Source organism: Mesoplodon mirus (assembly GCF_964341445.2).
Source record: "Mesoplodon mirus genome assembly, chromosome: 8".
Classification (NCBI taxonomy): Eukaryota; Metazoa; Chordata; class Mammalia; order Artiodactyla; family Ziphiidae; genus Mesoplodon; species Mesoplodon mirus.
The window spans coordinates 30368786-30392211 of NC_138984.1; the positions used below are offsets into that span (position 1 = coordinate 30368786).

The 23426-nt window shown below is 35.5% G+C and overlaps 1 protein-coding gene across 1 annotated transcript; it reads right to left on the reverse strand.

Annotated features, from left to right (window-relative positions):
• Window positions 1-688: 688 nt before the first annotated feature.
• ZDBF2 (zinc finger DBF-type containing 2) lies at window positions 689-23285 on the reverse strand. The gene is made up of 5 exons (XM_082631090.1): window positions 22818-23285; window positions 22035-22113; window positions 20384-20488; window positions 15573-15700; window positions 689-9333 (listed from the first exon to the last, which is right to left on the reverse strand). The coding sequence occupies exons 3-5, from the start codon at window positions 20441-20443 to the stop codon at window positions 2205-2207; spliced, it is 7317 nt and encodes a 2438-aa protein (XP_082487216.1). The 5' UTR covers window positions 20444-20488; window positions 22035-22113; window positions 22818-23285; the 3' UTR covers window positions 689-2204.
• Window positions 23286-23426: the final 141 nt, after the last annotated feature.

Below are 23426 nucleotides of genomic sequence, written 5' to 3' on the forward strand. Positions count from 1 at the left end.
ATACTTGAATACACAAAAAACATCCAATTTTAACCTAATTTGCAAATTAAGCCAAAACAAATTTTGACAAAGGGGCACTCTTGTATCCTACCAAATCCTGAAAGTTATTCACTATTTATTTAATTTCAATTATAACTTTTACAATTTCAAGTTTTCAAGCCTGTCTAAAATAATAATGATTATAGGAACTTAGTAAACCTTTCCAAAATGTTTTAAAAAAATCATCAGGACTATTTTGTACTTTAATATAATTCAGATATAAACCTTTTCCTCTAAAAAAAAAATGGTACTTAGAAGTTTCCAATGTGAAAAAGGTAGCAATTTTTTTCAACTTCAAGTTTTTATCACTTGAATTATAAGAACTATTCTCTGTGCACGATGTAATCACAATAGATATGATACATCATAACTACATGGTACATTTTTTCCGTATGATCTCTTGCTTTTAAACTGACACTAAAAGATGGTAGAATGCCTACCAACAATACTCAAGGGAATTATGTGTCTACTTCACAAGGAAAAAAGACACCAATACTCACAAATAGAACATTTTTATGAATTAGCTGCTTGTTTACTTCCTAATCAGTAGGACAGTTTTCTTTCTAAATTCAAATTGGAGGATTATTTTAAACTAGTGGTTTACAGATATTTTAAGAAAGGAAATTAAAATATTTGTATATGAGGCAAAGTTGAAGCTGCTTTGCAACTAAAAATATAAACATTTGTCCATTTTTTTCAATATAATTACTGTTTTAAATTTAGAAGTACAGAAGTTACAACATAACACCGTAACATACCCACAGGTTAAATAATGGCCACTGAAATAAAACTACATTTAGAAACCAACTGTTACACTATACTTAACTCTAAGATAACGAATTTTTATCTCTGAAATAATGGTACACTGATCTAGTTTCAATAAAATATGGTTTATACAATGTAGTAGCTGAAATTCATGTTTCCCTTTAACATCAATGATAGACAAGGATCCAGGATCCTTGGCTTAACAGGATAATTATCTGTACCAGTTCAACCAGTATCCCTGAATAAAGGATGTAAAGATTTTCTGAGTACCTCAGACCTAAACTGCATATCTTGACATTTTTAAGTGAACTATCAAAATCAGTTAGCAAATTGAAGGAAAGCCAAACCAATGCACAAATACAGTTTTTCACTTGCAAAATGGGCCACCCCTTATCAGTTTTATTAGATCTTTTGAATTATTAAGATTATAACTTATTAATAACAATTAATGGTCTGCCCAAATTACTGAACCAGTCATTTCAGTTCAAGCTATTAAGAAAGGATATGGAAACACCTAAAATATTTTTAAGAGATAAGGCCATAAGATAACTGGATTTTCAAATTAAACCACCGACCCTTCAGGTGGAGGGGGAAAAAGATGGTAGAAAAGCATAATCACACTGGCAAGATCATTTTCCCCTTAAGGTCTAATAATGCTAAAGAAAAACCTACAGAGGTTGCATGTACTCATGTGTCCAAATGAGGAAAGTTAGATACCTGCAGATCCAGTTTAAATGAAGAAGGAAGAGTTTGTGTTATGTATGTAAAATCACCAGGCAGTTTTTTAAACTGGATTAAAGTTTATGAAATCTCATTCTCTGGAATGCTTTTAAAAGAAAGATAAATTATATTTTGTGTGTGATTATTTAGGTTAATCCCACTCAAAAGCTGAGATAATCTATTAGAGTTTCTTATTTTTAATTATCCAGTTAGAATATGATATTGACAATGCCACTCTGAAACACACAGAAAATAACTAAATATTCACTTCTTCCAATTTTTAAAAAGTAAAAGCATTTTATGTTTGCCACATCCATTCTTGCAATAATATAACCTGCTGACATGAGAGACACGATCATAAAAAATAAATAAGAGGGACATGATTTGAGGGAGAAAGTTGTATATACTGTGCTAAATTATGTGATATAAATTAAGATGAAGCTCTTCCACAGCAAATGGACAAAGGAAGTTTTTTAATTTAAAAAAAAAGGACCCTAAACACTAACTTTAAATTAATATAAAAGTTCTGAAAAATAAGTCTATAGCAAAATAGTTGAAGGTGCATTTTTTTCACCAAAGTTAGGAAAGCTATGTACACTAGGTACCAAATATATTTTCAATTGAAGTACTGAATCCTCAACTAGCCCTTAATAGAAACACCTCTAGTTTACCTCATTACCTCACAATTTGTCAGAGAGCCGTGTCCTCATTCTATCAGAACATGGTATACCAGAATACAAACTTCTCAAAGCATATGTTCTAACAGGTCTAGAAGGCTTTCTTTGTTGTCTTCTAGGGCGTTTTTTATTACCATTCTTCTTACTTCCTGCAACGGCAGAAGAGCCCCGCACAGGTTGCTTGGGAGAAGAGCTTGCTATAGCTCTTGACTGCTCTTCAGCTCCAGCTGATGGAACCGAGGCATTTGAAAGAATTTTAGCTGGTCTCTTTGCCTTCTTTAACCTACTGACATCAGATTTTTTCTTCTTAAGATGCATCCTAACAAAAGTGCTCCTGGACCGATATTTGTGACGTAAAAAAACAGAGTATTTTGGAATATACTTTTTAATTATATCACTTAGTTTGGTCTGAATCCAAATCGACCGTTTTTCTGAAGCAATTCTGGTTTTTTGCTGGGGAATAACTGGTCTAGAACCTTCTTTGGGAAAACCTGGCTTATTATTGGTTGTCACCTTCCTTCTCTGAATTTTCCCTTTACTTTCCAAAAACTTATTTCTAATTGATTTCAGAGAAATTTTGGCAACATCATGATTTAAAAGAGTTGACTGGAAATTACTTTCTTTTGAAACTTCACTAGAATTCAAAATCTTGGATTTTTCCAGAAACACAGATTCATTGGCCTCCTGATGTGCCATTAATTCATGTCCTACTGACACTGTCATAAAAGGTGCCGAAGCAGAGCTTTGTACATAAGTATCATCATCTCCTGCATTAGAATTTAGGTGGCTAAAATGAATTTCCACACAGTTATTCCTGTCAGGCCCTGGTACTTCTATGTTCAAAGAAGGATCAATTACAATCTGCTTATTCAATGGGTCATAACAATTAAAGGAACTCTGGTTAAATTTGTACTGTATGCTAAGATCCCAATTATTTCTACTACCGTGCCTCCTTTTAGAGAAGTTGTTGGATTCACCTTTCTTCAGCTTAATATTTGAAGAAAGAACATAAATTAAGGCATTTGGTTGCAAAGGCTTCAAAACTGTAATACATGATTCAGGAAATTCAACTTTTCCAATTTTTACTTTCTTTCTTGTTTTTCTGTCATTCTGTAAAAGTGAACGCTTCCTTACTGGAGAGTCTTTCTCTTGTCCAGTTATTCTTCTTTTTGTCCCTGGGTGACTTGCGAGATTGGTTTGAGTTCCATGGCTGACTTTTATAGCCTGGCATGGAGAAGCCACTCGGCATGTTTGTTCAAGATGCTTCTTTGCTGAAGGATAATGGCTAGGTTTATCTAAGGCCACTGAAAAGTCACCAATATCTGAAATACCACCTGCATTATCATCACAATCCGAAAGAACTTGAATTGATGTAGTGTCCTGATTGAGGTCAGTCCAGGTAATCTTTTTTCCTTCATTCGATTTTTTTTTTTTAATTTTCCTGGTCTCACAGTCATCATCAAAGTAACAGTGGAAACGACCTTTCTTAAATTCCTTCACGAGAGCATTAATTTTCACGTCACCTTCTCTCATTATCTGAGACCATGTTTTCCCCACAAATGAAGGAGGGACATGAGGCAAGCCTTCAAGAACTGGTTCATCAGGATCATCTTCTGTGACTTCCTTTGCTTTTTCCAGGTTCCGTATAGAATCAACCATGGGAACAGAGCCTGAATGGGAATTATGGTTTGTTTCTTTTAGGTCAAAAGACATCTTCTCAAATAGGTCTATTTTATTAACAGCTTCTTGAGGCTGGTCATTGTCAGACTGAAGAGAGGGATCACATTGAAAATTCATCCCAGAACCACAAGGTTCACAGCTCATACTTTCTAGATTGGTATGTTTTAACTGCAAAAGGTTTTCTTTATCAGACATTTGATGAATCACCAACTCAGGAGACTCATTACAATCCATTGCAGAAACACTAGATTGACAGTTCTTATCTTTTAGGCCAATATTTTCGACATCTTTCCAAAGGTTGACTCCTTTGTTAGCCTTCTGGCGTTGCTGAGTCACTGGCTGAGAAGTCTCCTCCCGTTCAAAATTTCTTTTAGGACGATTAGATTGACAGCTCTTATCTTTGGGGTCAATATATTTGGCCTTTTTTTTTCCAGGCTCTTGTGACTGGGAAGTCATGGACTGATGAGAGGCATCAATTTGAAAATTTAGTTCAGAAATATAAGGCTCACAGCTTGTCTCTTCCAGAATAATATAGTCTTGCTTCTGGTTTACTACTTTAAAGGTCTTTTTGGAATGGTCTGTCACTGATTGAGGAGAGGCTTCACAAACATATCCTAGTTCAGAATCACAAGAGTCACAGTTCTCATCTTCTGGAACAACACTTTCTGCATTTATACAGCTGATTTCATTGACAGTCATCTGAGGTGAGTCAATCACTGGCTGAAAAGGGACATCAGAATCTGAAATTATTTCACAATCATTATCACTGGTCATCAGGTCCACAAATAGCATCTTCTGAAGATCTGTTTCTTTGTCTGACACTTGAAGTTCATTTATCACTATTTGAAGAGGAACATCAGAATCACACATTATTTCAGAATCACTAGGTTCACTGACTCTTTCTTCCATGCCAAGATGCTTTTCCATCTGAAGGTTTACTTCTTTGCAAACCATTTGAGGTTGGTCAACTTCTAACCGAAGATGAACACCAGAATCACATTTTATTTCAGAAACACTAAGTTCACAGTTCTTATGAAGGTCATGATCCTTCTCTTGCAAGTTTATTTCTTTGACAGCCACAGGAGAATGCCCAGCTATGAAGTCAACATCAGAATCATAACTTACTTCAAAATCACCTAGCTTATATCTCTTATCTTCCAGGTAAACATGGTCTTCCTCCCAAAGACCTATTTCTTCAACAGCTTTTTGAAGCTGCCCAGCCACTAACTGAAGGGGATCATCAGAAACAAAACTTATTTCAGGACCACAAGGATCATTGCTCTTATCTTCCAAACTGGCTTGTGGCTCTTCCAATATGTGTGGCTGCTCAACCACTGATTGGAGATGGGCATTTGAAACATAAATGACTTCAGAATCATTGGGTTCATAGCTCTTAGTACCCAGACAAACATGTCCCTCCCTCAGATTTATTTCTGTAATAGCCTCTTGAATTTCATTAGCTACAGACTGAAGAGGTTCGTCAGAAACAAAATTTATTTTTGAATCACTAGGTTTAACAACCTTATCTTGCGAGTCAACATCCTCCTCCCGAAGATTGATCTCCTTAACAACTTTAGTTTGGCCAGCCACTGACTGAAAAAGGACATCAGAATCATAAACAATTTCAAAACACTTAGATTCATCTCTCTTATCTTCCATGTCAACTTCATCCTTCCAAGGGCTTACTTCTTTAACAGTTTCTCTAAGCTGGTTGGCCACTGATTGAAGGCGGTCATCAGAATCAAAACTTATTTCAGAACCACAAGATTGATTGTGCTTATCCTCTAGCTCAGTATGCTCCTGCTCCAAAATAGTTATCTGAGGATGATCAACTATTGACTGAACCAAGAGATCAGAATTCAAACTCATTTCAGAACCACTATATTGGCTGTTCTTATCTTCCAAGTACACATGACCTTCATTCTTGAGGTTTATTTGTTTAACAGCTATGTCAGGTTGATCAGACACAGATAGAAGAGAAACATCAGAATTATATATTAATTTAGAAGCATTAGGTTCATCAACCTTATTCTTCTGGCCCATATCCTCTTCTTTCCACAGGTTTGTTTTTTCAACCACTTCCTGAAATTGTTCAGTCAATGGCTGAAGAGGGTCATCAGAATGAAAAGCTATTTTACCATCACTAGATTCATTGTTTGTATCTTCCAGATCCACATGTTTTTCCTTCAAAAGGGCTAGTCGAGGTTGGTCAATGACTGAATGAAGAGGGGTATCAGTACCCAAATTCTTTTCAAAACCTCTAGGTCCAGTACTTTCATCTTCTGGGTCAACATGGTCCTCCTTTAAAATGGTTATTTGAGGTTTTTCATTCATTGACTGAAGAGGGACATCAGAGTCCAAAACTATTTCAGAACCACTATATTTATCACTCCTGTTCTCTAGAAAAACACGTTCTTCTTTCTGAACATCTATTTCTTTACCAGCTATTTGAGGTTCAGCCATTGAATAATCAGAATCTAAATTTATTTCAGAACCACTAAATTTAGCACTTTTACCTTTTAACTTAGCATGCTTTTCTTTTTGAAGCCATAGTTCTTTAACAACTACTTCAGGTTTGTGAATCACTGACTGAAGAGGGATATCGGAATCCAAACTTGTTTCAAAAACACTTAACTCATTACCCTTATCAGCTAAATTTACATGTTCTTCTTTTTGGTTTACTTCTTTAATAGCTATGTCAGGATGATCAGTCACTAAATGAAAAGAAATATCAGACTTCATACTGCTTTCAGAAATAACAGGTACATGACCCTTACTTTCTAAGTGTATAATCTCCTCTTTCAGAAGGTTTCTTTCTTTAATGGGATCTTCAGAACATCCAGTCATTGAACGAAAAACATCAAAACTTAATTCAGAACCACAAGGTTCATTTTCCTTATTTTCTAAGGGTGCCCACTCTTCTTTTTGAGGATTTAGCTTTTTAACAGCTTCTTCTGGATGGTTAATCACTGAGTGAAAAGGGATATAAGAATCCAAACTTATTTCAGAACTGGTGGGTTCATCATCCTTCCCTCCTAAGTGTATATGCTCTTCTTTCTGAATGAATGTTTCTTTAGCAGCTACTTCAGGTTGATAAATCCCTGAATGAAGAGGTATATCAGAATCAAAAGTTATTTCAGAAACACAAGATTCATTACTCTTATTTCCCAGATCAATAGACTCCTCCTCATAAATGGCTACTTGAGATTGGTCAGCTACTGAGTGAAGAGGAATATCAGAATCAAAAGTTATTTTGGAGCTAATTGACTCAAAGCTCTCATCTTCCAGGTTAATGTACTTCTTTCTTATTTCTTCAACATCCAGCTCAGTATACTCAGTAACTGACATAAGAGGAGGATCGGAATCAAAACTCAACTCAGAACTGGAGCACCCATAGCTCTTAACTTCCATATCAACATTTAACGCTTTCAGATTTATTTCACCACAAGCCCCCTGAGGTTGATCATTAGCTGATCGATAAAGAGAAGCGTGAGAATCAAAACTTAGATCAGAAATGCTAGATTTAACACTCTTATTCTCCAGGTCAAGAGCTACTTCCTGAGCGCTTACTTCTTTAACTGCCACTTGGGATTGGTCAGGCACTAACTTAGCATCTGTTTTCATCAAAGGAAAATTCATCTCAGGACCATGAGACCCACAGTTCATATCCACAACGTCATTCTTCTCTTTCAGAAGACAGATCTCTTCAACAGCCCTCTGAGGTTCATCAGTCATGGTCTGAAGAGAGACATCACAATCAAGATGTGCTTTAGCACTACTAGGCTTATGATTCTTATCTTTCAGATAGACAAGCCTATCCTCCAGGTTTCTTTCTTTGACAGCCAGTTGAGGATGGTCAACTACTGACTGAAGAGAAACATCACGATCGAAACTTGTTTCAGAACAAGTCGATCCATAGTTCTTATCAACCAAGCTAATGTGAACCTTCTTCCGAAGTTTTGTTTCTGTGACAGCCACTGGGAATTGGTCAACCACTGACTGAGGTGAGAAAACAGAACCAGCACTTATTTCAGAGCTACTAGATCCATAGTTCATATCAACCAAGCCAACGTGTGCCCCCTTGGGAAGGTTTACTTCTTTTTCAGGCTGTTGGGGGTAGTTATCAGTTGACTGAAGTGAGGCATCACAATCAAAATTCATCTCAGAATCACTAGAGTCATAGCTTTCATCAACCAGCCTAATATGCATTGCCTTCTGAACACTTACATCTTTAACAATTACTTGAGTTTGGTTGGAAGTCAACTGAAGGGAGCCATCACACTCAGAGCTTATTTCAGAAACACAGGATTTATTGTTCTTATACTCCAAGTCAGCATGTACTTCCTTTAAGAGGTTTATTTCTTTGGCAGTCACTTTAGATTGGTCCGTCAGTGAATAAAAAGAGGAACTGCCATCAAAACTCATTTCAGAACCTCTTGATTCACAGTTCTTATCTTCTTGGTCAATTTGCTCCTCCTTCCAAAGGTCTGGCACAGCCTCTTCATGGTGATCAGATGCTGACTGAAGACAGCCACCAGCAAACTTCATTTCAGAACTCACTGAGATCTTCTGTTCCAAAAAGGCTGACTTGTTAAAGACCAAATGCTTTCCTTCTTGGGTATGATCCATATTAGGAAAGAATTTCTCATGGTGCTTTGGAATGCCATCTTCAAAGTTTCCTTTATTAGAAGGCATGTCAGTTTTATTCAGGTTGACTGCTGGATTTACTGTAAATCTGGAAAGAGATTCCAATTTTAAGAAGCCTTCAGCACCCACAAATTCATGGACTTTAGAGCCAGCTGACAAAGTTTTACCCTGAGATTTTACATCTTCCTGTATAACCAATTTATCTGAATTTATACATAAAGATTTCCTGTTTGATTCTTTAGGTTTCTGATAAGTTACTGAAGAAGTTTCTGGATGGGATGATAGCATAGGGTTTGCAGAGCTCCTATCTAGCTGTTTAAAGTATTTGTCAACTTTGTTTGGGTCACATTTGTTAACTGAATCCAAATGGGATCCTAGTGGTAACCCAGTAGTAGCATTAGTTGTAACTGGTCTTTCATGAGAACTTTCAGGTAAACAACTAACAGGAGCATTAGAAATCACTGATGAATATATTACATTTTGTCTATTATTTGTAGCATGACCAATACCAACTGGATTAAATTCTTTCATACGGCTCCCAATTTTATGAATGAACTCCAAGGGCTGCTGCTGTCCTTTCTCCAGTTTTTGAATAACTGATGGTCGAACTGAAACACTCTGTATATATTCCTGAGATTTACTAGGTCTAGAATACAGCTCTTCAACAGGTTCAAAAGCCTTGGAAGACATCTCTTCTCTGACTCCAGTAGCATCCTCAGTCATTATTTCAGGAACAAAATCGTCATTCGGAACCACTCCAGAAGGTGACACAGTAGTCATATGAAGTCTCTCATTTTGCATTGATCTAAAAAGCAAGGGGAAAAAATCCATAAAAATAGTCTAACATCTGTTTAAGATTTTTATTAAATGCATAATAAATGTTATTTTCCTCCTACCCTGGGCAAGATTCCTAGAAGACAGAGTCTCAAAATAAAATTAATGTTGTAACATTTGGCTAAGAAAAGAAAGGAAGGCAGAATCATAAAATCAAACAAGTTGGAAATCCCAAAAAATTTTCATCTGTATTTGTGTGTGTTTAAAATTAACAACTAGGGCTTCCCTGGTGGCGCAGTGGTTGAGAGTCCGCCTGCCGATGCAGGGGACACTGGTTTGTGTCCGGGTCTGGGAAGATCCCACATGCCGCAGAGCGGCTGGGTCCGTGAGCCATGGCCGCTGAGCCTGTGCTCCGCAACGGGAGAGGCCACAGCAGTGAGAGGCCCACGTACCGCAAAAAAAAATAAATATATAAATAAATAAAATTAATAACTAAATCACAATCCGTATTTCTACTCATTTTAAACTAATTTTACAACAAAAAAAAGCCCTCCAAAAATGTAACCGTTAAAGGTTAAAAACCACTCTTTTATATAACTCTTATGCTAAAAAGGAAAAAATTTTAAACTATCTACAAACAAAATAAATAACTATATATTAAATCTATGAGATGTGATCAAAATCAAAACTTCACACTTTTAAATTTCCCATTAAAATAAGAATTAGTAAACAGAAATTAACTAAATGAGCACCTAATTCAAAAAGACAGAAAAATAACCAAATCCCCCTACCTCAGGAAACTTGAAGATATAAATTAAGAAAAAGAAAGACCAATAAATAGGAAACAAAAATAAAGCAAGAGCTGATTTTCAAGAAGTCTAAAATAATAGAAAAACCAACAATGTCTAGACAAGGGGGGGAAGAGAGATGAAATTTTTAAAAGATGAACTGTATAATGTAGAAAGCTTATAAACATAATTAAGTAGTGTGGTATTGGCATGGGATTAAAAACATTCAAGGAAAGAAAATGGTATTCAAAATCCAATATATAGATATAGAAGTAGATGTAGATACACAGACACAAATACAGGAATTTTATGTTACAGGTGATGTTTTATATCAGTGGAGATAATTAGTATATATTTATTTTAAAAATAAGTACTGCTACATACCACTTATAAAAATAAATTCCAAGAATATTAAAAATATTTAAAAGAGAAAAATGGAATTAAGAAAAAGACATGAAAGAAGCCATAAAGAAAAATTCTCCTTAGATTGTGTCAAAATGTTTCTTTCTATATGGTAAAAAATAACATATAGTTGATAAACACATGATAACACAGTTGATAAACACATGACAGATTCTGATATTTAAAATACAAATAACATTTAAAATACAAAGAACTATTATTCATATATATTGCATACAAACCCAAAATATACAAACAATTCAATGGAAAAATAAGCAAAGTATATGAAAAAACAATCCATAGGATAAATATATTTCTAATAACTATATAGCAAGAGAAATTCTACTTTACTCATAAAGAAATAAAGGTTAATTAAGAGACACTTTTTGGTCTATTATTTTAGGGAGAAAGAAATAGGTTGATTATCGCAATGTTGGCAAGAGTGACAAGAAATAAGCACTGTCATATACTACTGGTGTATATACATATATATACAATTTAAGCAATAAATTATATATAAATTGGTATAGCCTTCCAGGAAATGTCTATCAAGAATTAAAATTTTCTTCTCTAAATGTCTGGTAGAATTCACCTGTGAAGCTGTCTGGTCCTGGACTTCTGTCTGTTGAGAGTTTTTAAATTACTGACTCAATTTCATTACCGGTAATTGGTCTGTTCATATTTTCTATTTCTTCCTGGTTTAGTCTTGGGAGATTGTATTGATACATTTCTACAATTTGACCATTTCTTCTAGGTTGTCAATTTTATTGGCATATAGCTGTTCACAGTAGTCTCTTATGATCCTTTGTATTTCTGTGGTGTTTGTTGTAACTTCTCCTTTTTCATTTCTGATTTTATTGATTTGGGCCCTGTCCCTTTTTTTCTTGATGAGGCTGGCTAAAGGCTTATCAATTTCGTTTCTCTTTTCAAAGAACCAGCTTTTAGTTTCATTGATCTTTTCTTATTTTTCTAAGTCTCTATTTCATTTTTTTATTATATCATTTTCTTAATTTTTTTTTTTTGGCTGCGTTGGGTCTTCGTTGCTGCGCACAGGCTTTCTCTAGTTGCGGCAAGTAGGGGTTACTCTTCGTTGCAGTGCACAGGCTTCTCATTGCGGTGGCTTCTCTTGTTGCAGAGCACAGGCTCTAGGTGCGCGGGCTTCAGTAGTTGCAGCACGTGGGCTCAGTAGTTGTGGCACGCGGGCCCTAGAGCATGTGGGCTTCAGTAATTGCAGTGCGTGGGCTCAGTAGATGAGGCACGCAGGCTCTATGGTGCGGGGCTTCAAAAGTTGTGGTGCGTGGACTCAGTAGTTGTGGCTTGTGGGCTCTAGAGCTCAGGCTCAGTAGTTGTGGCACACAGGCTTAGTTGCTCTATGGCACATGGGATCTTCCTGGACCAGGGATCAAACCCATGTCCCCTGCACTGGCAGGCGGATTCTTAACCACTGCGCCACCAGGGAAGTTCCTATTTCATTTATTTTTGCTCTGATCGGTATCATTTCTTTCCTTCTACTAACTTTGGGTTTTGTTTGTTCTTCTTTCTCTAGTTCCTTTAGGTGTAAGGTTAGGATGGAAAACTTCTAAATCAATCTATGAGGCCACCATCACCCTGATACCAAAACCAGACAAAGATACTACAAAAAAAGAAAATTACAGACCAATATCACTGATGAATATAGATGCAAAAATCCTCAACAAAATACCAGCAAACAGAATCCAACAACACATTAAAACAATCATACATCATGAATGAGTGGGATTTATCCCAGGGATGCAAGGATTCTTCAATATACTCAAATCAATCAATGTGATACACCATATTAACAAATTGAAGAATAAAAACCATATGATCATCTCAATAGATGCAGAAAAAGCTTTTGACAAAATTCAACATCCATTTATGATAAAATCTCTCCAGAAAGTGGGCATAAAGGGAACATACCTCAACTTAATAAAGGCTATATGTGACAAACCAAAGCTAGCAACATGCTTAACAGGGAAAAGTTGAAAGCATTTCCTCCAAGATCAGGAACAAGACAATGATGCCCACTCTCACCATTTTTATTCAACATAGTTTTAGAAGTCTTGGCCACAGCAACAAGAGAAGAAAAAGAAATAAAAGAAATCCAAAATGGAAAGGAAGAAGTAAAACTGTCACCATTTGCAGATGACATACTATACATAGAAAATACTAAAGATGCCACCAAAAAAAACTACGAGAGCTCATCAAAGAATTTGATAAAGTTGCAGGATAGAAACTTAATATACAGAAATCTGTTGCATTTCTATACACTAACAATGGACTACCAGAAAGAGAAATTAAGGAAACAACCCCATTTACTATCACATCAAAAAGAATGAAATACCGAGGAATACACCTACCTAAGGAGGCAAAAGAACTGTGCTCAGAAAACTATAAAACACTGATGAAAGAAACTGAAGATGGCACAAACAGATGGAAAGATACACTGTGTTCCTGGAAGAATCAATATTGTTAAAATGACCATACTACCCAAGACAATCTACAGATTAACTGCAATCCCTATCTAAATACCAATGGCATTCTTCACAGAACCAGAACAAATAATTTTAAAAGTTGTATGGAAACACAAAAGACCCTGAATAGCCAAAACAATCTTGAGAAAGAAGAACAGAGCTAGAAGAATCACACCTCCTGACTTCAGACTATACTGCCAAGCTACAGTAATCAAAGCAGGATGGTACTGGCACAAAACCAGACACATAGATCAATGGAACAGGACAGAGGGCTCAGAAATAAACCCACATAGACTTCCCTGGTGGTCCAGTGGTTAAGAACCGGCCTTCCAATGATAGGGACGTGGGTTTGATCCCTGGTTGGGGAACTAAGATCCCACATGCCACGGGGCAACTAAGCCTGCACACCACAACTACTGAGCCCGTGCGCTCTGGAGCCCATGTGCCACAACAAGAGAGAAGCCCACGCACTGCAACGAAAGATCCTGCGTGCTGCAACTACAACCCATCACAGCCAAATAAATAAATAAATAAAAAGAAATAAACCCATGCATTAATGGTCAATTCATCTATGACAGAGGAAAGAATATACAATGGAGAAAAGACAGTCTCTTCAGTAAGTGATGCTGGGAAAACTGAAAAGCTACATGTAAAAGAATGAACTTAGAATATTCTCTAACACCATGTACAAAGATAAACTCAAAATGGATTAAAAACCTAAATGTAAGACCAGATAATATAAAACTCCTAGAGGAAAACATAGGCAGAACACTCTTTGACATAAACCGCAGCAATATTTTTTTGGATCCATCTCCTAGAGCAATAGAAGCAAAAGCAAAAATTAACAAATGGGACCTAATTAAACTTAAAAGCTTTTGCACAGTAAAGGAGACCATCAACAAAATGAAAAGACATCAGGCATACCCAAATTTAGGAACATCCTACAAAATAACTGGCTAGTACTCTTTTAAAAAGTGTCAAGGTCTTGAAATCAAAGACAGACTGAGGAACTACTCGAGATTAAGGGAAGGTAAGGAAATGTGACAACTCAATGCACTGTGTGGTCCTGGACGGAATCTTGGTCCAAAAAAAGGACATTAGTAACACTACTGACAAAATCTAAATCAGGTTGTAAATAGTATGGTATCAATGTAATTTCATGGATTTGTTCACTGTACTGTGGTTATTTTAGATTTAACATTTGGGGAAGCTAGGTAAAAGTTACACAGGAATTCCTTGTACCACTTTTGCAGCTAAATTTTTGTAAGCCTGAAATTATTCCAAAATAAAAAGGTCAAAATTAAAAAAATATTTTTTAATGTCCATAAATTTTAGCCCCAAAGTTCAAATTCTAGGAATCTACTCCACAGAAAAAGTTGCATGTACAAATATGTTTGTTGAAGCATTGTTTATATACACTATAAACTGGTAATTTATACTGACCCCAATATAGGCTAATTCCATCTTTCCACCAGCTAAGAAACCACATAATTTTTTTAACATCTTTATTGGAGTATAATTGCTTTACAATGTTGTGTTAGTTTCTGCTGTATAATGAAGTGAATCAGCTATATGTATACATATGTCCCCATATCCCCTTCCTCTTGCATCTCCCTCCCACCCTCCCTATCCCACCCCTCTAGGTGGTCACAAAGCACTGAGCTGATCTCCCTGTGCTATGCAGCTGCTTCCCACTAGTTACCTATTTTACATTTGGTAGTGTATATATGTCAGTGCTACTCTCTCACTTCGCCCAGCTTACCCTCCCCCCTCCCCATGTCCTCAAGTTCATTCTCTACAAAAACCACATATTTTTTTTCCTGACTTTTCCCCATTAAAACTTTTTCACCATTTACTAAGTTCTAGGTTAGTGACTTGCAAAGCGTTCAAGAAGTTTATCCTTTTTTCTGCTGCTAGTGCTGAACTCAACTAATTCTGCACAGATGTGCTAATGATCTATTTTGCCTTATCTTGTATAGCTGTAGCTGCAAACTCACCGCAGTACATAACCTGATTTTCTACCAAAGTTCGTCTTAAACATAGGATATTAACTTTTTAAAATGTTATCAAAACATTTATTTTTATTAAAAGCAAAATAAATTAATACAAGAGTAAGCTATCAAGATACTGACAAATTATAAAAAGAGCCAATTCTATTTGACAAAATAGCAAATAGTTCCATTCATGTGGAATTAACTTAGTTTTTACCTTAACCACCCTTACTTGGCTACTGTCACCAACTTTCTGGTTACTAATCTTGTAAAAGTTATATTTGCTCCCACCTTTTTACCCTGTTTAATCCTGTGACATCCTTACAAAACACCTTAATGATATATAATTATTTATTGGCCTAAGACTTTTCTTTAGAAAAAGCATAGTGTAGTCCGTAACTTTTAGAGTGAAATTTCTTACCTAAGCTAGGAAAAATTTTTAAATAATTGCAAAGGTAAGTTACTAGATAAAATTTCACATTATATTCCTTGATTCAAAGGTTCACTTTAGGAAGTATTAGAACAATTAACACAAACATTTACTGTAACATATAACTAACTTTGTGCTAATATTATTCCACTCAGTTACTTTACCTGCTTTCTTGATAGTGATATGGGTGGTGCCTCAGTACATCCTGCAAGAAACGATCCATCAAACTAGTGGTACCCATCCATTGTCTACTCTGAGTGGTCAAGTATCTGTGCTGATCACTGGATATATGCTATAAAGTAAGAAGAAAATGAATATTTTTAAATGGGTAATACTCATTAGTAGTGAGAGTGTCACAATATAAATTCATTGTACACCTAGCAGAAGTATAAATTAATATACCCTTTCTATAAAGCAATTCTAAAATATGCATCTGAAAACCATAAGGGGAGCTCAAATCAATGCAGAATATTAGAGGATGTGGAGCTCACTTCTCCTCACGAACATATCAAAAATACATCTACATGTGGAACAGTTCTCACTGAAAACTAACTGGAAATGGGTAAAAGGACTCCTGTACAACCAAGGCTGGAAGAAAGATACACACATAGGATGGGTAGGAAGGGAAGAAAAGCAAGCGATTAGGTTGGACCTGTGTCCATGGGAGGGGACTCAGAGGAAGAGGAAGATCAGTCACACTATCAGGAGGGTAAACAACCCATACACTTAAAACCATTCTGGGGCTTCCCTGGTGGTGCAGTGGTTGAGAGTCTGCCTGCCGATGCAGGGGACACGGGTTTGTGCCCCGGTCCGGGAAGATCCCACATGCTGCGGAGCGGCTTGGCCTGTGAGCTATGGCCGCTGAGCCTGCGCGTCCGGAGCCTGTGCTCCGCAACGGGAGAGGCCACAACAGTGAGAGGCCCGCGTACCGCAAAAAAAAAAAAATTCTGTTTTTCACTTTCTGTATTCAATAAATAACAAGAGCTACTCAATTATTATAAAATAGGCTTTGCATAAATGATTTTGCCCAACTGTAGGCTGATGAAGTGTTCTGAGTACTTTTAGGGTAGGCTAGGTAAGCTATGATATTCAATAGGTTAGGTGTGTTAAATGCATTTTCAACCTAAGATATTTTCAAATTACAATCAGGATGTAATCCCATCATAAGTTGAGGAAGATCTGTATCATTTTCCTCTCTGTGGCTTGCCTTTTCACTTTCTTTTGTGTATGTGTGTGCATTTAATTTTTAAATTTTTCTTAAATTTCTCTCAATGTTTATAGTTTTCTGTATAAAAATTTTATACGTATTTTTATACATATTCCTTAAAAGTTGATGATTTTTGATGCTGTTGTAAATATCTTCTTCAAATCTCATCTTATATGTGGTGTTTATATATAGAAAGACAATTTTTTTATTCTTTTTTTCTAACTATTTTTTATTGAAGTATAGTTAACTTACAATGTTATGTCAGTTTTATGTGTACAGCAAAGTGATTGCTATACATATATATATTTACTCTAAAAAGACAATTTATTTATATGTTGGCCCAAAGGTTTTTAAAAATCACTTATCAATTCTAATAGTTCATCTAAATATCTTTAGGATTTTCTTTGTGCACAATCACACTGTATACAAATAGTAACAGTTTTATTTCTTCTTCTCTAATCTTTATCATTTTCTTTTCTTTTTCTTTCTTTATTTCCCTGACTAGGACCTCTGATAAAATATTGAATATAGTTTAATTCAAGCATCAAGTCTATTTTCACTTAATTTATTACTGATATAGTTGTAGTTAATTCTTGTTTTTATTTTTAAATCTGTTCTATTATTCTATTCTTGCCTACACAGTGTCCCTATTTATCTGCTTTCTTATTTTCTTGTGGACTACTTTTTATTATTCCAATTTTATATAGACTACAAAGATCTATATTTTATATAAACTTTTTCCTAGTCTATTAGTGGTAACAGATTATAACATGCAACCCTGACGGATCAAAAGTACTTGTTACTTTTACTCTCTCTCTCTCTCTTTTTTCTTTTTATTTGGCCATGCCTCAGGGCATGTGGGATCTTGTGGGAACTTTGTTCTACTAACCAGGGATCAAACCTGTACCCCCTGCCTTGGAAGCACTGGAAGTGCCGAGTCTTAACCACTGGACCACCAGGGAAGTCCCCACTCTCTTCTTGAACAATGCAAGGTCCTTAGGTATTAGCTCAACTTACTCCCCTTCCAATTTATATGCTACTGTTGTTAATCTCACAAGATATTATTCCTTTACATTGCCCATCTATTTACCTTTCCATTGCTCTTTGTTCCTTCCTGTATCTCTGAGCTTCCAACTGGAATCATTTTCTCTCTACCTGAAAAACTCTTTTTAGTACTTCCTTTAGTAAGTGTCTGCTGGTGATAAATTCCCTTAATTTTTGTTTCCTGAAAATATTTTATTTCACCTTATTTACTGAGTATAGAATTCTAAGTTGGCAGTTGTTTTCTTTCCTTTGGCTTCCATTATTTCTGTTGAATATTCTGATCAATATTCAGCTAGATCTGGGCCCCATATGTCTTCACTGCCTTAGTAGTTCACCAAAGCTTTGAATCATATATACACATATATAGGTGTGTGTGTATTTTTTTTTCAAGCTTTTATAGTTAGTACAAATTACCTCAGCTATCATCAACAGAATCTTTTTAAAGGTCAGCTTAGTACAGGAGTATCCAAATGTCTAAAAATTATTATTCTAAACCTTAAGCAAAAAAATTATACTGAATGCTTATTGACTAGAACTTGTAGTTAAAGCATAAACATGTTTTATCACTAGCAAAAGTTCAACAAATAATTTTCCATTCAAGTGATGATATAATTTCTCAATCATGAGAGAAATATTGAAGAGAACTTGAGATTTATTATCTGCCTCCTCATGTTTATAACCAGCATTAAAAATTATTTCTTTTTTAAAAAGGCAGAGATGTAGAAATCACAATAATAAAAACTCTTCCTAGTATGAATTTAAGTGTTTACTATTAGATCATTAAACAAAACAAATGCTACTAAACAGCAGAATTTTTATATATTATAAACTTGTCTTAGATATCATCAAAGATCAAACAGTTTAGCACTAGCAGAAGCTTCATTATATGATTGCTTCACCTATAAGACAATTCCATAGCTGAAGAAAAACTTGAGAATCTTCTAACTTAACAATCCTGGTCAGAAAGCTGCAGCTACTATTAGCATGAATACTTATTTCAAAATCTCCATACTTGATGTTTCACAAACTCTTCCAACAAAAAGAAGAGAAAGGAATACTACTCAACTCATTCTATGAAGCCAGTACTACCCTGATACCAAAACCAAACACATCACAAGGAAAAAAAGCGACAGGTGAGGACTTCCCTGGTGGCACAGTGGTTAAGAATCCGCCTGCCAATGCAGGTGGCACGGGTTCAATCCCTGGTCCAGGAAGATCCCACATGCTGCAGAGGAACTAAGCCCTCACGCCACAGCTACTGAGCCCGCATGCCACAACTACTGAGCCCGCATGTCACAACTACAGAGCCCGTGCTCTGCAACAAGAGAAGCCACCACAATGAGAAGCCCGTGCACCACAATGAAGAGTAGCCCCCGCTCGCCGCAACTAGAGAAAGCCGGCACGCAGCAATAAAGACCCAACGCAGCCAAAGAAAAAAAAAAAAAGCTACAGACAATATACCTTACGGATATATATGCAAAAATCTGCAACAAAATACTAGCAAGCCAAATCCAGCAACATATAAAAAGAATTATACACCATGACCAAGTGGAATTTATCCCAGGAATGAAAAATTGGTTTAACATCCAAAACTCAATCAGTATAAATGCTTCAGACTGCACTGTGTCCACCCCTCCCACCTCTGTCAAATTCTTGTGTTGCTACCAAACGTAAGTAGATAGCTAGTGGGAAGCAGCCGCATAGCACAGGGAGATCAGCTCGGTGCTTTGTGACCGCCTGGAGGGGTGGGATAGGGAGGGTGGGAGGGAGACGCAAAAGGGAGGGCATATGGAAACATATGTATATGTATAACTGATTAAATGTGTTATAAGGCAAAAAATTAAAAAAAAAATTCTTGTGTTGAAGTTCTAACCACTAATGTGGCCGTATTTTTAAAAGACAGGGCTTTTAGGATGTAATTAAATCATACCACACACAAAAATTAACTCAAAGTGAATCAAAGACCTAAAAGTGAGAGCTAAACTATAAAACTCTTAGAGGAAAACATAGGCATCAATCTTCATGAACTTGGATTAGGCAATTTTTATGACACCAAAAACACAAGTAACAAAAGAAAATAAGACAAATTCAACTATAGCAAAATTTTAAACTTCTGTGCATCAAAGCATAAAATTCAAAGTCCTTACCTTGTCTTACAATGACTTACAAAATCTAATGCTCTGAATTCTTCACCTGTCACTTAACATCCACCCCCCACCTGACCTCCACTGCAGCCATATTGGCCTCCTGGCTTTTAGTTAGCATGCTAACCACTCTTCTGCCTCAGGGTCTCTATCCTTGCTCTCCTGTCCCTCTACCCAGAAATTCTTCCCCCAAATATAAGCAAGCCTGGCCCCCGCATTTCATTCAAACCTCAACTTAAATGTCACTTCCTTAACCCTACCTGGCCACTCTACCTAAAATTGCACACTCTTCCCTATTTTATTTTCCTCATAACATTTATCACAATCTGACATACTATGTACTAAATTTATATGACTACTTACTTTCTGTCTTACTGCACTAAAGTATAAGCTTCATGAATAAAGGAAACTGATTTTGTTCATGGCCGTATCCCTAGAAACGTAAACAGTATCTGCCCATTAGTAGATTCTCAATATGGTCTGTTCAATGAAGGAATAAATGAATTTAATTAAACGTAAAAGAAGGGAAAGTTACGACTAGGTCTTTTGTGGTACAACCATAGTAATAGGATCTTCTCACCTGTTCCAGGTTATTATAGTGCACACAGCAATAGCTGCAATATCCTTGTCTGTTCTGCATATTGAATAACCAAAGTCAGGTGGCTATTGTCCTTGAATACTCAAACTGGAAAAAAACAAAAATGGCAAAAGCACAGTAATTCCTTACTACCATGAGGAAAATAGCTATGATAATATCAGAGACCAGAAATTCATTCTTGGGTCCTACCCACTCATATTTCTAATAATTGTGAAAACAGACAAGGCTACCATGAGCTACTGAACCAATCAATGAGCCTGGAATAAAATGAGACCTCTGAATCTTCTTTTCTTTTTTAATTGAGGAATAGTTGAGGCACAATGTAAGTTTCAGGTGTACAACACAGTACAATTCACAATTTTTAAAGGGTATATTCCATTTATAGTTATTATAAAATATTGGCCATACTCCCTGTGTTGTACCATATATCCATGTAGCTTATCTATTTTATACATAGTAGTTTGTACCTCTTAATTCCCTACCCTTATCTTGCCCCTCTCCCCCCTGGTAACCACAAGTTTGTTCTCTTTATCTATGAGTCTGTTTCCTTTCTGTTATATTCACTAGTTTATTTCTTAGATTCCACACATACGTGGATATATATGATATCATACAGTATTTGTCTTTCTCTGAGACCTATGCATCTTCTAAAAGAGCAGTGTGTTGCCAGTATTTGAAGTCTAGATGACTACATTTTTTATTGATTTTCTAAGTTGTTAAGAGTTATCAGAAAGTGATTCAGTACTGAATACAGTATGCAATTTATAAAGACAAATTACTATTTCTAAGTTGTTACTAGAGTATATTTACTATACTTTAACAAAGCTTATTAATTTTCCCATTATGTTTCTACACAAAATCCCCTATTATGTGAACTCTCAGTGTCATATATAACATCTTATTCTCTAGCATGAGAGTAAAGATACTACATTTATTTTCTGCTTAATCCACAGAGGCAGACTTTAAAGTAATTTATCCAACAAAGTTGCTAAAAAACAAAATAGCAACTAATACAGCCTCTGAAACAAAAGACATTTCTCTTCTGACAATTACATAAACCAAACGAATATGAAGAATTTTTTTCCAACTAGTGCAATAAGATTTCTCTACAAATAAAGACTAGTTTCCCAGTTTCTACCCTCCTCCCCAAAACTATAATCCTTCATCATTACATACTGCATTACATACTGGTTTCCAAACCAGGCTGAATATAAAAACCATACCCCAAAATTCTGATTTAGTAAATCTGAGAATAGAGCCTAGAATTCAGAATTTTTTTAATTTCCCAAGTAATTATGATACACACACAATTTATTCACATACACAAAATGTGACAAATTTAAGTAATAAATTAAATACAATGAGTTTTTTTGCTGTTTTGCGAAAGTGAAAATAGGATTTTAAGAGATAATTTCATCAAGGTTTTAATTCTAATTAATTTAACACTCTTATCTGTCGAAAAAAAAAAAAGAGAACGATCCTATAACGTTATGAGTGTTTCTGATAAGAAGATTATCCTGCAACAGAAAAAGTTTATTCATTAAAATCAATGTTCAAAAATTGAAACCGCAGCCTTAAAATCAATAATAGAAAAGCTTCATTAAATCAAAATGCTATCATAACATTCACTTACCCATTACTTTTTATTATGAGAAATTTTGATAGTTTCTGACTTCTCACTTATAGGGAAAATAAATCAATTAAACCAGCTTCTGAAATAAAGAATATATAAGAAATTATTTACTTAAAATTTGGTCTTTTTTCCATTAATTTACGTCACTTATTAACCTGAAGCAACAAAATGAAAGAAAGTTTAAGTTGTATTCATAGATGTGGCAATTTTCAGGCTGAGAGAACTCTAGGGTTTAAACCTGAACTCTGAAAATCATTAAATAAACTTTTTAGTGCTTTATTTAAAATATAATTAAAACATTCATTGAATAAAAGGCAAAATGAAAGCATGAGTCTAACATCACACACACGCACACACAAAATTTAAATACTTTAAATATTTTTTGATCTTTAACCCTTATGAACTTTAACTCCCATGGCATTACTACCTGCCATTTCATCATCTCTAGTGCCATGCCACAATGAAACAGAGCTACAATAAACCAAAAGCACCTGCTGGCATTTAGAAAAATTCACATGCTAAAACCCCAAAAACTTATGGAATCAAAATCCCCTGGTGGGAAGCCAGGCACATGCATATTACACATATTTAAAATGTTCCAAGGTGATTCTGATATAGGTTGAACCAATAATACGTCATTTTTCATGTACTAACAAAATTCTTAAAGGGATCATTTCTGTGGGGCCCAGGATTACATTACTTTACATGACCAAATGGGTCTTTTTATACAAACTCTGAATTCTATTGGTACCTGGTATTTTTATGAAGTAACAAATCATTTACCTTGAGCAGAAAAGGTCAGATATTTCATCAGCTATATTTAGTCCTGGCAAACATCTATAAATTAAAATAACACTGTTTAACAAAAAATGATAAGCCCTATGAGTGTCTACCATTAACCAAACTAAATACCCTCGTCACAATTTAAGTTTGAAGACTGACACGATTATGTTTCCAGTAATAGGAGAAAAACTACTAACTTTTGAACACAAAGCACTTTACATACTATGACGCACTGAATCCCACATGACCTCTTAAGATGTTCTGGAACAGAGTAACTCTGATGGTGCATATAACCCACTGTCAAATACTTCAGATCTCTGGGTTCTGGGAACAGTAGCTGTAAGAACGCAAGGCACAGCTGTGCCTCTGGTAGGGTTAAGAACAAAGAGGCCATCAAACACAAAATGAGCTTCATGAGAAACTTTTCAAAGAAATATTTATGTGAAACTTAAGTTTGGGTCCTGAACTAACTACACAACTCTTAGCTTTTGTGTTAGTTTTAATAAAAAATACTGTCAATTCCTTATCACCTATCTATATCAATTGACAATTAAGCCAAATTATCCATTTTTTATTCCTCCACGTTGTCGTGGGCAAAGTGTTGACCCC